General features: G+C 40.8%; 1 protein-coding gene across 7 annotated transcripts in view; it reads right to left on the bottom strand.

Moving 5' to 3' along the window:
- Positions 1–15897, bottom strand: part of VPS54 (VPS54 subunit of GARP complex) — a 49139-nt gene that overhangs the window by 7326 nt on the left and 25916 nt on the right. For all 7 annotated transcript variants that reach the window (XM_080997362.1, XM_080997366.1, XM_080997360.1 and 4 more), the window contains exons 8-19: positions 15257–15383; positions 14607–14714; positions 12979–13034; positions 11215–11311; positions 9399–9739; positions 7578–7707; positions 7043–7224; positions 5520–5632; positions 4101–4164; positions 2635–2740; positions 1510–1597; positions 992–1113 (exon numbers count right to left, since the gene is read on the bottom strand). In XM_080997362.1, the coding sequence (XP_080853488.1) occupies positions 992–1113; positions 1510–1597; positions 2635–2740; positions 4101–4164; positions 5520–5632; positions 7043–7224; positions 7578–7707; positions 9399–9739; positions 11215–11311; positions 12979–13034; positions 14607–14714; positions 15257–15383 (1534 nt within the window). The remainder of the gene's footprint in view (positions 1–991; positions 1114–1509; positions 1598–2634; positions 2741–4100; positions 4165–5519; positions 5633–7042; positions 7225–7577; positions 7708–9398; positions 9740–11214; positions 11312–12978; positions 13035–14606; positions 14715–15256; positions 15384–15897) is intronic.

The raw sequence follows: 15897 nt of genomic DNA, 5'->3' as shown, positions 1-15897 counted from the left end.
CTGATATATCACAATGTTGAAAAGAAAGGATTGCCCAGCCGTAGCACTAAACTAAATCATCAGAGGTTGAGCTGCTGTGGTAATCACAGTGGCAATTTGCTTAGCTATTTCCCCTGTTGGGCTTCCAAGATGAGACATGAATCCCAAACTCATAAGGCAAGATTAACTGAAAACCGTACTACCAAGCAGTGGGAGAGTCCTCTAAACTAAACTAGTTGTTGAAAGCAATTAGAAGTTCTTTTCAGTGAAAAAGTAGAGAGCAAGGGGGGAGAGATCCCTTACATTTTTAAAAAATGATAAGCATGTGAGCTGTTTGCACTCTCTTCCCCCCTCTCTATGAAACTGTGTCAGAGGTTTTTGCCCAATCCCAGTTTACTTGCCATCCCCCAACTCTTTCACAAGTTTTTCCCCTACCAGCAAGCAGGTGCTGGTTGTGAGCAGAGGCTGGGTGGCCCCTGGAAGGCTTTCACTGTGCAGTTAACAAGATAAGCAAGTCCCTGGCAGGGGACGGTGCCATGGACCCCCTGAGTGTGTTCCGCAGACCCCCAGGGGTCCCCGGGCCCCTAATTGGGAACCACTGTTCTAGATGCTTAAAAGACAGCTTTTTCTCCCATGTACAATGGAGTATGGAAGATGGGAGTTTAGAGAAAGGAAGCAAGAGCAGGTGGGACTGCAGCACAAAGGGAATCTGTTGGCAGTTGCTGGAATTGGTATTATGGATGTGAACTAATTCAGAAGAAAAGAAAAAGGTTTATGAGATCCTACAGCATCTATTCCCAGGACTGTCAATGAACAAAGGCAGATGAGCAAATGGACATTCACATTGCACTGAGGTTATTACTATGCAACCATAGTAATGCACACCTCTAGGTTGGAACCACCAAAACGACGGCCCATGCAGGGAATGTAAAATGCATGCAGGTTTTTCTTACCTAATAACAACAACAATAATAACAAGGTATTTCAATCCAGAAAATTATTAGAAAAATACCTTGGTAATGTGGTCAAAATGCCTAAGCATGCTGAACTGTTTGGGTTGCAGGCGAGCTTCAAAGTGAGCTCTGATAACAGGAATGTAGTGCACTATGAGCTGCAGGCAGCGTGATGAGAGGGCTGTGAAGACAGAGAAGAAAACAGAAGAAAACAACACAGAAGAGCTATTACTATACTATGAGATCTTTTCCTATGCAAACTGCAATAAAGAAAATATGCACAGCATTCTGCATGAGGAAATACTACTTTTATTTTAGAAATTCACCAACAGCATGTTCCAAAGGCTTACTGTGCCAGTACACAAAAGTTAATCAGAAGGCAGCTCTTTTTCATGAACTGAATTTTAAAATATCTATTGCACGCTAGCTCCTTCACATACTGCCCATAAAAGAATTTGCAATACAACCACATTGCAACCACAAAAATATGTTCTGGAAAAGCTGCCTACTCGAAGTTTCTTTAGAAAATTGAAAAGGGAATTTACATGACCATAGAAAGTTTAAGCCAAATCCATACCTAAATTTTTTGTAGTTATTGTTTTCAAGCCAACCACTTGCAGGGCACCTGCTCCAAGCACTAGCTGACAACTTCTTGAGTTAAAATACTGAGAAAGAGAGAAAGGTAAACAGTAACACAGTGGCTGATGGGAATTGGGAGTCATGTTGTAGTTATCTTATGATCTTATAGACAAATTCATGGAAGATCAGGCTACAAGTTATGATAGCTGTGCACCATCTCAGCCTCCGAGGCAGCATGTCTCCAAACACCAGTTGCTGGGGGGAAAGAGTGGGAGAGGAGAGGGCATGGTGAAAAACAGGTTGCTGCTTGACTGGAAAGTGCTTTAGTCTGACCCAGCTGGACTACGTCCCCCAGAACCTCTGGAGAGGGTTCTAGGAGTGGGGAGGAGAGACGTGAGCTTGAAAAGCCTCTTTCCATGAACTGCTGTTCTAACAGTCTTAGTGCAGATTCTGTATCGTACAGGGTGGGGGGTGGGGACTAGATGAACTCTGGGATCCCTTCCAACATTTATGATTCTCACTTCCTTTACGACAACAATTACCAAGTTCTTAGTTTTTCTGAGACATGCAATGCCACAGTGCTTATTTTATTCCAGCTAGATACTTGCAGAAATCAGCACCTTAGTGCTAAAAAAGAAACAAACAACTCTTCCAAGAAACTGAAAATACTGGCCTTTATCAGCAGCATTAAGTCAAATGGTCTTTCAAAGCACAAGGCAAGGCCTTTGAATTTGTTCAGTTATAGATTAAGTTATTCTTTGTTTTACTAATTTGTAGTTTAATCTCAGTGTCTGAAGCTGATCCAGCTGGCTGTGAGCTAGGAGCAGCACAAAAATTAATAATGACATTCAACAGGACGGAGGGAAGGCATATGGCTTAAATATCAAAGTCAACACTGGGAGTTGCTTTGCATTCCACAAGGTGAAAAAATGAACAGAAAGCTCTCTTACAAACTTTTGTGTGCATCAAAAAGAGTTCAAAGTCCTACACAAGTTTTCTGATGTTTCCCCCCACATTTTCCTTGACCATACCTATTTATTTCCATAAAGCCATTTCATAAAAATATATTTTAAAAAGCAAGGTACATTCCCTGCATTTTAGGAAGGACCTGAGGGAGCTGTACCTTTAGTAAATCAGACAGACGAGTAAGCATGTCAGTAGCTATTGAGGGGATGCTATCCACACATTGGCAGTATTCAAGGATGATTCTAATTAACAACAACACTGTCCTGCAAGACAAAGAATCAAACATACACACTCAGACCATATGACAGACTGCAAGTCATCAAAACATCTTTAAAAACACACTTCAACCTTTTCCTTCTCATCTTTTGCTATTAGCCAACACCATTGCCTGCCAATTTCTACTGTGGCTCCTGAATTTTACTTTCCAGGTGAGTTCAGCTCATATGCCATTGAATTAAATGGGGAAATTCTCACTGGCTTCAGTAGAGCTAGCTTATGGTCAGTGAAAGAGATGGTGCATTTTAGGGAAAGTCACAAATACCAACTACTGATGTGTTTTTGACGGAGTAGGAGGGTGCAATTTTCTGCAGCAAAATGGTAAAAGATCAGAAGTTATTTCAACGAAGTATACTGCTGTGACTACACACACACACGCGCAGGGAGTGCTCAGCAATTCTAAGAAGCCAACAGCAACCTATCCAAAATAGACAAAGCACTCCTCTTTGACCTCTAGAACCATCCTGCCAAATTTGGTTAAGATATCTTAAGTGATGACTGAATGTATAAGTGTTTAGATAGACAAACAAAATTTCAAAATATACAGTAGACTGGTGGAGTGGTTAGAGTGTCGGACTAGGAACTGGGAGAGCAGGGTTCAAGTCCTCACTCGGACATTAATTCCATTGATTGATCTTGGGCCAGTCACAGTCCCTTAGCATAACCTACCTTACAGAATAAGGGGGCATACCATATACACCACCTTGAGCAACTTGGGAGGAAGAGCGGGACATAAATATAACAATATAAAAAGGGAATCCAGCATTAACAGTACAATCTTCAGCTAAAACATAAAAATACTAATGCATACCAGTTCCTCTTGTTTTATATTCTAGAGGCTCAACCCAGAAAAAAAACAGGCATCAAAGTTAATGAACCACTTTCATTTGTTGATCAATTCACTTTTAGAGAAATCATATAAATTTACTTCCTCTTCTTTTAAATATTCCTACTCTTACTTAATCATTGCTATCCCAACAGTACATTGGGGTCAGAGCAGCAACATCAATTAGATGAAAAACTTTTTTAAAAAAATCTTACTTTTGAATCTTTCTTTTCACTAGCATTTCCTAAGTTCAGAGCACACAGCAGTGACTTAAAACAGAAATACTGGTGTGGTATGTACCATATAATATCTCTGGCTACTAATTTTGGAGGAACCCAAATTATCACCTGATAAGATCAAAAGAAAGAAAACAAACATTTGACTGAAATTTGCTGAGGATTTTAAAAAGGGAATTATATGCAGGAGACTTACTCAGGAGTTTTCCTCAACTTTCACAAAACTAATAAATATTTTAATATTCAAAAGTGAACTTGCCATGATGGGGAACACACATGTCTTACCCAACTACAGCATATTTTTGTCCATCAACAACAAGGAAGTCAGTTGGCTTTCTTTCTTCAGGTGCTAAAACAAGTGAATAAAAAAGGAGGGGGGATCTAAAATTAAAAACAACACAAATAACATTGCAACTGTCTCTTTAAAAAAAGGCCCAGGGATGAAAATTACCCTTTACTTTACTCCTCCATTTCCACTTTATAACACTGGCATGCAGTCTGTGAACCGGAGGGACTAGCTTAGTCCCCCAGGCGCATGCTCAGGTGCAGAGGGAAGCAGGTTCTTCAACAGAGTCCCTCTATGTACTTTACAATGCACAGGCGCAAGGCATGCTCTTATTCAGAAAGTAGTTTCTTTACAATGCACAGGGGCTCAGCTGAAGAACCTGCTTCCCTCCATTTCTGAGCATGCACCACCCACGCAACTTGTAGCACACAGGATTCTCTCACAAGCATTGGGGGGTCCATGTTCCCTTCAGGCGCCTGCTGCTCTCAACTATCCACACCAGCAAAAACTGGGAATTTGGGGGGGGGGGTCCTTAACTTCCAGCCACTTCTGTTGGACTGAATTCCCAGCGACCCCTTTCTTCCTACTCAGGAGGGTGAAACAGCCAAGTTTGAGGGGATATGTAGCGAAGAAGAGTCGGGGAGGGAGGACACAGCAGCCTTGGATGGCGGAAAAGGTTGCAGGGAAGCCAAAAAAGTGGGTGGGAGAGAGAGTGTGCACAGGGAAAACCAAAACCTGCTTCAGATAGCTTATTTTGGTTCAGAACTTTGGACAGGCACTTTGCTTCCATTTGGATCGAAGTGGAACCTTGCTTTGGTTTGTTTTCTGAAGCTTTGAATGTCTTCTCCACTGATAAAGCACGGAAAAAGAAAGAAACAGAAGGAAGTGGTAGTGTTGGTAAAGGGAATTCCTGTCCCCTGGACGGGCAGGCAGTGCTTTTCTGACCAATGAGCATGCTGCAAGTGGGCTGACATGTGAGCTCCAGTCTCTTTGCCGTATGAAGGTTTCTTTTGTTTTGGGCCGCTCCAGCTGCTGCCATTAAGTGAGCCAGGATAGATTCTAGGGTGGAAGAATCCCCTTGCTTGTCCTGAACCTTGCCCTGAGATGGGAGGGGAGGAGCAAGAGGCTGCAGTCAGCGGTCCAGTGCAGGAGTGGGTGGCTGGGACATGGGCGGCAGCCCTGAGGAGGCAGCCCTGCAAGGTATGACAAACCTTCCCAACTCCCTCCCTCCCTCCGGTCTTTGCCTTTTCTCTTCTTTTAATTTGGTTGAACATCCTCAGTTTGCTACTGTGCTTCAAAGTAAATTAACCCTTTAAAAATGGTCTACTGCTCCAGAAACATAAAATTTGCCTGTCAACATTTTGCAGCATCATGTCCACATGGAAATTACTAAAGTAACAAGGAGCCAAGAAACTCACCTCCTGTTTTTTTTTCTGGTAAAGCAATTCTGCCATCTGATATAGAATCCACAAGATCCTGAAACTCTGCCGGAACATCAGCTTGCTTCCAGCGCTCGTTATCTAGCAGGAGGCTATTTATACACATAAAGGAAGGGGGAGTTCAACAATTAGAACACATTGCCTTGAAGAGCTATGTGTCCGTACTGATTCCAAATTTCTTACCAGGATGAAATCATGAAATAGTCAATTGATTCAAATACTGTATTTTTCGCCCTATAGGACGCACTTTTCCCCCTCCAAAAATGAAGGGGAAATGTGTGTGCGTCCTATGGGGCGAATACAGGCTTTTGCTGAAGCCTGGTGAGTAATAGGGGTCGGTGCGCACCGACCCCTCTCCCTCTCCAGGCTTCAGAAAGCTATGTGCAGCCCTAGGGAGCCCGGCGCGAAGATCGCTCTGGCTCCTGTTCTGGGGTCGGGGGAAGCTCTGGCTTCCCCCGCCCCCAGCCGCGCAAGCTCTGGGAGGGATGGCGAAGCTGCGCTCAGCTTCGGCATCGCTCTGGGACCCGTTCTGGGCGGGGGGGGGGGGAATAATTTTTTCCCCTTTATTCCCCCCCCCCCCAAAAATCTAGGTGCGTCCTATGGGCCGGTGCGTCCTATAGGGCGAAAAATACGGTACTAATCATTGTGGCAGGCATACTAAAGAAAGCTGTACTGGCAAAAGCCTTATGGAAATAAATGAGAATGAAAATTCATGAGGGAGTCTGACCATCAAGAGATTTCATTCCAACTCATACATCCAGTGAGCCACATGTGTGGCCATCAGTAAGATGTGGAAAGGCATTTGTGTGAAGTGAGTTGCCATACAGTTTGGACAACTTCAACTAAACCACCTCTGTTAACTGTAACACCAAAACTGGGTAACTTTATGGGAAGCAGCTCCTCACTTTTCACATGATGCAATGTGCAGAAAGTTATTACTGCTTATGTGTACACTGGGCCTCAGATTAAACTACTGGGTTGTTTTTTTCTTTGACTGTTTATTATTGCATTTATATCCCACCTCTAAGGAGCTCCAGGTGGTGCCCATGACTCTTTCCCCCATCCTCAGTTATCCTCACAATAACCCTGTGGGGCAGGTCAGGCTGAGTGTTGGCGACTGGTCCAAGGTCACCCCGTGAGCTTCATGAAAGGGGATTTGAACCCTGGTTCCTCAGATCAGACGACACACTTTAGCCAAACAATTAGCCACCTGACTTTGCTCTGAGCTAAGTGAACAATGCCATATAACTCAGGGGAAAACCTGATACCAAATATAGGCTGGAATGGGAAGGAGTTATAAGCAACAGAAATGGCACTGTCTCAGAAACTGAGGTCAGGGTGGGCTAAACTACCCAACCCTGAGGCAGATGGCTCTTATGGAGCACATTTCTCCCACCGTTTGCCCTTTCATTTCAAAAGGCGGTGGTAGTGGGAAGCTTCAGGAGCTGTTGCGTTAATTAAGGAGCCTTGAAGCACACATGTACATAATCACAGAAAGATACCTGAGTTTGGTCTTTCTTTCCTCATGGAATCTGTTTACAAATCTGTTAGCTTGACTCTGAAGTGCACCACGCAATGACATACTCTTCCTACCACAGATTTGTTCTGTATCCAAGATGAAAGTTTCCATCAGTCGCGAAAGAGCAACAAACTCTGTAGAATTCAATTTCTCCAGGAACCCATCCTAAATGAAAAAGGTTTTGTAACAGCATCACAACTATTTTCATTGTTATCCTACCCCATTATAAAGGCTGAAAAGGCTATGCAGTAAGGAAAGCGCCATCAGCATGGACTCTCTGATATCATTATGTCATCAGGTGATTGACAGGTGAGTGACCTGAACCGCCAACAGTTCCTCACCCTGGGCTATTGTATGAATATCATCTCAAATATAAAGCAAAGCCCTTTCCAACTTTCAGGCTATTTTTAGACATCAGGCTATTTTTAGACTGTGTTGGGTCCAGGTGTAAGGACATGATTACATTAATGACCCTAGCTGGACCTCTTCTGGGACGCAGGTATATGCATGGAACTTACTTTTGCTCTAGCCATTAGGAACTTGACAGAACGATCATGGCAAATATCAGAGGCACTGTAAAGTAGGTCCTGGATATTGTTTGCTAATCTACCTAGTTCCAGTTCTGAGAGCTTTATGTCCTCACCAATCCTGAAAGAAATAGAAGGAAGACTTTGTTCACACATAATTTTCAGCTGAAACAATCTAGTGCCCCACCAGTCTGCTCAAAAAAGGAAATGATTCACATGCAACTACATAGACAATGAGAGCTTTGCATTTTGATGTCAATAACAATCTCTGAACTGGAGCAGAATTGACTTTTCAACTGTCCAATAGATAGCAGCAGCAAGTGAAGTGACAAATAATAAAGACCAAAAGACCAAAATTAAAAAACAAAAAACCAAGCAATTGATGGCCAATTACTGATCATTTAAGTCTTTTACACCGTGTTTACATTATTTACACACCATTCCACTAGAACACATTTTTGTTTAACGTAGTATACACTAACCTGAGTCTTTCCAACATGCTATTTCCAGAGAGGGAAGAATATTGGCAGCTTCCACAGCTGCCACCCGCCATGAACCACCATTGGCAGGACTGGCAGCAACAGCTGCAGATATGTTCTATGCTTATGATAATATTTTATTCTCTTGTTATTTATGCCATTCTAAATGTGCATTTTATATTTTATTTCCTTTAGCAATGTTTTCTTTTTAAATGTGTAAGATGTCTGTTTTGCTTTATTTGCTGTGTTAAGTGTGCATCCCGTAGTTTATCTCCTTTGTAATGTTTTTTTCTGACATCTTTAAGATAAATTTTAGTTTCCTGTTAATCATGTTGCTTTGAATGTATAGTTTATATTTGACTTTCTTCAGTAATGTTTTATTCTGGATTGTTTTATTTAATACTTAAATGTGCTGTAAACTGCATTGAGGTTTTTCCCTAAAAATATGAGGCTGTATAGAAATGAAATGGGGAAAAATATTAAAGATCTGCCTTTTGACTTGTTGAGTGGCCACAAGTGTTCTCCAACTAAGGCTGGTCCAAGATGTTACCAAATATCATGACAGGGAAAGGCTGTGGATGGCTGGTAACCTCACTGTTGTGGCATCTATGCCTTGCTCTCTGTATAATATCTACTCTCAAACACAGGAAATTCTATGTCCATATGGTGCATCAGTGAAGCCAAAAAGGAGGACTGAAACCCATTCCTAACTCATATGGGTGTAGAGTCAGGGAACACAGCTAGGGCTTTTAAACAGGGCAAACAGAGACCAGAGAAAAGTAAAGGTAAGAAAAGAAGAAAGAATCTGCAAAGCTCTTCAGGTGTAATTAACTGCAACTAAAAACAAAGGGCTTCAAAATTTGGAATACTTATATCATGTTAGATCTGAAATGAAAATGGGAGGGACAATTTATTATCATATCATAGAGCGCAGTCATAAATTTATATCATCACATTCAAAAGAGAAGCCAAGTTAATGGCTGAGGCTGAATGAGCAGACTTCCATTCACACACCGTGACTTCCCCTTCTTCTCTTCTCCCCTGCAGCCTTCCTGCTTCTAACATCTTCTCTGCAGTGTCCCCATAAGACCCTGTTGGGTACAACCTACAGAATGCTATGAAACTGAAGGTGTTAGACTCAAGAGTTGAGAAGCCAACATGGGCAGAATATGCATTAAACTTGAAACTGAGTTTTAGGCTCACATTTTTAGAGCATCTGGGAAAGTTTACTTTCAATTTCAAATTTAAAAGCAGTGAACTTGTGCTAATTTCGTTAATTTGTTTAGCTGCAGTGGGGACTGAATCCTGCTTTTTTTTTTTTTTTGCTACCTACATGATGTCAATTCCACCTGGTGTAATGCTGGACGAAGTCTGTTCCTTGCTAGATGAGGAGTCAGTGGTACATTCTGGCTCAGATACAGAGTCACTGCTGCTGGGCTCACTGTCTGGGGAAAGGTTTCTCTGAGAGGCAGAATAAGCTGCTGCAGACGGGAGGTCTCCTTCACTGAAGGCATCACTTATGAACATGCCCTCATGCGCCAGATACACCAGTTCTGTGTCTATGGTACTGTCCTTTGCAGAGTTCTTCTGAGCAGAAGTATCACCCAGTTCCTTGCTCCTCTGGTTCTTGTCTAGAACCAAGAGAACCACTCTTCTGATAACATTTAGTGTTGCCTAAGATAAAATAAGTGCTGGTTAAAAAAATTGAGACAGTGCTGAATTCCTTGAAGAGTACATCTTTTAGCAAGAATGTTTCTATTTTAAATACTGCAAAATCTGAACACAACAGAATGATTCATATCCACTATGTTTACATCATTTATGCTGCCCCATAACATCTTCTGTCACTTGCTAAATGCAATAATCATGGTGGTTCATATGAATTCTGCAAAAAGTGACTGGCAGCCTTTTAAAACCAAGGCCAATAAATTTATGCCACTTACGCCATTAGGCCATTTCCCCAAATATTTTTCTAAAAGGATAAAACATGAAACATTAATAATGATAGTGTTATCTTTCAGGGCTTGATCAAGGTACGGTATCAATTTCAGAGTTCTAGAATTATCAGCACGTAGAGAGATTTAATTGATGAAGAAATTCACAATATTTTCCCACACCACAATGCTGAATCTAGTTTTGTTACACTGTAGAGCTAGGGATGGAAGGAAACAGTGATTTCCGCACCACCCTGTGTTCCTCACAATCAGCACCGTTTCTTGTTCTACTGCAGTTTAGCTTCTCCTAAAATCTACATTATTCATCTCGCTATCTGCTATGTCTGAAACTAGTGTAGTTAATTGCGTAATTAACGCCAATAAATTCCAATGGAAGGGAGACATAAAAAAATGTAGAAAATAATGCAATCATGTAATATTCGCACAGTAAAAAGATTGTGAATACAGCTTATACAGTCATACCTCGGGTTACAGCCGCTTCAGGTTGTGTTTTTTTGGGTTGCGGACTGCCGAAACCCGGAAGTACCGGAACTGGTTACTTCCGGGTTTCGGCGGTCGCGCATATGTAGAAGCGCTAAATCGTGCTTTGCACATGCGCAGAAGCGCCAAATTGCAACCCACGTGTGCGCAGATGTGGGTTGCGAACGCTGCAGGTTGCGAACGTGCATCTCGCACGGATCATGTTCACAACCCGAGTGCCCACTGTATTTGCTTGTAAGATTTCCATTCCTGACCTCAGAGGAACATGTGAATTGTGGTAATTTTCATTTCCATTTCCAGCTGTACAAATAAATTATAATGCCATACAAGGATACAATTCATTCAGAAGTGTACTGTAAATCTAACAAAGGAGGGTAAAAATTAACACTCAGCTGAAGCAATACCTCTGGGTAACTTACAGGCAGGAGCCTTAAGGCTTGATCTCTCAATTTAAAATTTGATTCTCCTAAGAGGCCCCAGGATGTCAGCGATTCAGCTTTGAAGAACAATTAACCTGCCAAAGGGATTATGCTCTGAGCAAGGGGCAGTGAAGTATTGCCTGAGATTCAGTCTGCCTGCTTTTGGATAATGGCAGAGGACTCTCCAATGCCTTTCATGAAAACTCACTCAGCTGATGCAAGAGACCCAATTCCAAATGTATCAAAATTCAATTGGTTTAATAACAATATAAAGTCTATAAAGTACACTTCTTACCTTAATTCTCTTGAGAAATAAAATAAAATTAGAAAATATATCTTTCAGTAGATCAAACCACTGTGGAAAATTCATCATCCTCATTTGATCTGCAAGTCTATGAAGAATACCATATAACAATAATTACAATTTCATTTAAACTCAGTTTAACTCTCATCCTGTAAGGTGGCCTTGGGTACATCCTTGCCAGTTCTGTCTTCAGCGTCTCAGGCTCAGCTTCCGATCTCTAAAAAGGTATATTAAGGTCCACCTCACAGTGCTATTATTATGGTGAATGATACAAAGACTAACAGTACACCTCGGGGGGGGGGAATGCATAATAAAAATGATGAAGAAGATCAACATTAAATTATGTTTACATAATTTCTGTAGCAAAATTTGTATTCTGAGGTTTCAGAAACTGAAGACTTTCAGGAACTTTGCAGATAATTCTGTAGTACATGTAAAGCTAAAGGGATCCCTGACCATTAGGTCCAGTCGCAGACGACTCTGGGGTTGCGGCGCTCGTCTCGCTTTACTGGCCGAGGGAGCCAGCGTACAGCATACAGTCATGTGGCCAGCATGACTAAGCAGCTTCTGGCGAACCAGAGCAGTGCACGGAAACACCGTTTACATTCCCACTGGAGCTGTTTATCTACTTGCACTTTGTGCTTTCGAACTGCTAGGTTGGCAGGAGCTGGGACCGAGCAACCGGCGCTCACCCCATTGCGGGGATTAAATCATGGTTTATCCTGATGAGAATAAGCAGCAGGTGGTCTCAGCTCCCACACTTCATCCTCCCCTCTCCTCCAGGAGGAGATTTAAAGCTTTCACTTCTATTTTTTGATTAACTGGAGTTTATCATTACATCTGAACCCTAAACAGAAGCTAATCTTAACTATGGTTTGTTGAAACAAGCCAGTTTCACAGCTTGATGCTTGAGTTCACTTCTTTCAACAAACCATTCTTAAGATTGGACTTCTGAACTGTACATAGTTTGAACTCAATAAAACCTGTAAAAGACAAGTCGGAGTCCTGGCTGTTTACTTGCGAGCAACCACCTACAGACCTGAAAGCGTGTTTTTAACATTTTGTTGGGAACTGCCCAGAGTGGCTGGAGCAACCTAGCCAGATGGGTTGCAAGTAAGTAAGTTCATTATTATTATTTATGCTTAGTAGCTGCTAGACATGTCATAATTTGTTCACTTGTACTATATGTTTATAAAATTAAATTGGTCTTCCCGCCAACTAAATCTTTGTCATTTTTGAAAGGTAATATCACAAATTTTATAGTCTCTTATTTAGTATACCTAAAATTATTAGGCGCTACCCCACATTTTCTTTTTAAAAAATCATCTGTACAGGAAACTACCATGGAGTTATCAACATTTTCAAAAGTATGGGGTCCATGGCTTGGCTTTTGAAAAACTAGCTAATTGGGAACCACTGATGTATAGGATTGCAGCCTTAACGTAAGTTTTTCAAAATTCATTCTCTCTCTCTCTATGATGAGCAGAGGAAAAGGAGATAAAGCTTTGCACCTTTAATGCCATGTAGGAGAGAGAATTTCAGAAAGTTTATCTTGCGTGACCTGCCATTTTCACCTCTGCTGTTTGCACATGATCAACACATTCACTCTTTCAAAGTTATAGGAATTATGCTAAAAGCACAGATGCCAAGAAGAAGTAAAAAGCATGTGGACAAAATTGGTAGGCAATTCACGGATAGAGAAGCAAATGGTAAATCTAGTTCATGGCAACTCAAAACTTTATACTTTATACTTACTTAACAACCACGTCTGTGTCTATTTCTTCTATTTGTGACACTGTATTAACCACACACTGCAAAGATATAAGAAAAATATGTCTTAGAATTAAATTTGGAGAGAAAGCTTTCTACCCCTGAATCAGACACTTCCTGATTATCCTAATATTCAGAGCTGAAATAATAAAAACTTCACAATGGAAAATGAAATTGGACCACACATGCATTAGGCAAGTCTGCTCACAGATCACCTTATTCAGCTTTATCTTCCTCCTGCTAATTATTGTGATGTGTGAAGAATGATGCAGGAAACTGAAGTCCAGGTTTAAGGACTGAAGCCCAGGCCACTGAAAATGTTCACTCAATCCTGCCTATGGTTTCCAAATACCTTTTTAAAACATTTGATAAGTTGTCCTGAATGGGTAAGTTTTGTACCCTTCAAACATTATTCTGAGTGCCTATTCATACATTACTATGAGAGCACTGTATGTTACACATTCACATTTTAAGTGTAATTCATGTGTGTCACATTCATTTTAAGTGTATGTGTAAAAATCTTATGTGTACAGTAAAAAAGGAAAGATAATGAAACCCTGAAATGCACCGAGTATTGCCTACAGCAGCGGTAGGCAACCTAAGGACCGTGGGCCGGATCCGGCCCAATCGCCTTCTCAATCCGGCCCACAGATGGTCCGGAAACCAGCGTGTTTTTACATGAGAAGAATGTATGCTTTTATTTAAAATGCATCTCTAGGTTATTTGTGGGGCATTTCCCCCCACCCCCCAAAAACATATAGTCCGGCCCACCACATGATCTGAGGGACGGTGGACCATCCCACAGCTGAAAAAGGTTGCTGACCCCTGGCCTATAGCCTTTCAAAGCTTCTCCTTCTTTGCTTCATTTCTAGTGTATACTAAGCCTGAAAAGACTGTCCAAAATAAGCCAGTGTGTTTAGTACCCAAAGAATATAAAATCTTTTCAATACTAGGATGAAGATGATGTCTCTTTTCCCAAAACAGCACAGAAGATTCAAGGAAGATTGGGCAGAGCTAAACTAAAGAGGAGAGCAATAAATGGCAGGTGCGGGAAGCCCAATCCAGATTGGGATAGATGCAACGGTGGTATTTTAGAGCAGCCGTCCTCACCTTGGGTCCCCCAAAGCTGTTGGATGACAGCTCCCATCATCCCCAGTCAGAAGGCCAGTGGTCAGCGATTATGGTACTCCATTATTTACAGCTTATAAAAAATACATCTATTTTTAAAATCTAGATTATTGTTTCAAACAACAATCAATAAGCAAAACATATGATAAATCAACAAAGTATATCCATTCTTTGGGCTTTGTATAACTCATGATAGAGAAAGAAAACCGGTTTAGATACCTGGAAATATCAGAAGACCTGAAGACATACATAAAACCAGTGCTTTTTTTTCTGGGGGGACGAATGCCCCTAAACATTTTGTGAAACTATGTACTTTTTTCCATTTCCTGTATTTATTTTTCCCAATTTGAACTATAAAATGGTGATTTTCTTGAATCAAAATGAGAGTACCCCTAAATATTTTTTTTAGAAAAAAAGCACAAAAAAACACAAAACATTTAACTACTATATACGTGAAAGGTAAAAATCCCTCAAAAATAAATTACCTGTTTAATTATATTTTTTGCCGTTACAATAATTTCATCTCCATATATTTCAAAAAAATTCAATTTCCTTTGTTTTAGAAGTCCAAACACTAAAGATACAAGCCTTTCCTATTTAGAAAAAAAAACAAGAATAAAGATCACATGTGAAAGAAAGGTAATCAGAACTCAAATGGCAGATTAGAACCTTACTAGTGCAGATAAATTAACATGCTAAATAGCAAATCTGTTGGAAAGTACAATAGGAGTTAGTCTCTGTACTATTAAGGTCAAGGTTTGATTCTGGCCCGGCAGAAATTATTGGCTGCTGTAGAAGCCATGTGCTACAGATGTATACTTTGCATTCATCCCCACATACTATACACAGAAGCTAGTTCTGGTAAGGACAATACAGGGTATGCATTTGTGCCTTCCATGAATGAAGGAGTGGACAAGTGGTATGCATTATGACACAGCTGAGAAATAAAAAAGAATTGAATGGAAAATGCCAAAATTAATGCTTTCAAATCACTGAGAGGATTCAAGATGTGTTGGTGAAAACTCATTTTGTAGAGGAGAAGTGAATGGAATAGGCATTGACAGCAGTGTGTTCTGTTCTATGTCCTGAGAGGCAATTAGACCGCAAAAAGCCTTCTAAATGGGGAGTACTGTACCTCTTCCAGAATCTGACATTCTTCTTCCAGAGGTCTATTTAAGTCACTGTGAGCATAGGTAGAAAACTCTGCAATCATCATTTTATCTATGAGTTTTTCTAATTCACATAGCTGTGATCCAAGATGCCTGTTCAAGAAAAAAATGTGTGAAAAAGTTAAAATAATTATGGGAGGGAGCATGAAAGTGCCATTATCTCAATATCAGTAAAATATGGGGATGTATAAGCATCATCTGGGTAATTTCTACACAATAAATAAAGGACACTGAATACAGTTTATTTACGTTATGTCTTCCTTTGCAGCAAAAGAAGAAAAAAAAAAAACTTTTAAATTCCACTGTGACATTAATGTCAGACATCTCCATGAAAAGAGAACAATTTGCTATAAAATATGCATTCTAATTACACACTTCATGAGTAACCAGAGACTCTTGAGAACTCAGCAGTCATGGGAGATGTTGACAGGTCCTCTTAGGGATCAGTAGCTGGCTAAAAAAACAGGAAATAGAGGGCAAGAGTAAACTGACTTCTAACAGTGGAGGTATGCATGCAGTAATGCTTCCCCAAAGATATTTATTGAGGTGAGAGCTATCTATTTTTTTTCAATAAAGAGATGGAGTCAGAAGGGGCAGTGAGATGACC

This window comes from Podarcis pityusensis, assembly GCF_964106645.2.
Source record: "Podarcis pityusensis genome assembly, chromosome: 3".
Lineage (NCBI taxonomy): Eukaryota > Metazoa > Chordata > Lepidosauria > Squamata > Lacertidae > Podarcis > Podarcis pityusensis.
This window is presented reverse-complemented; position numbering and strand designations above follow the sequence as displayed.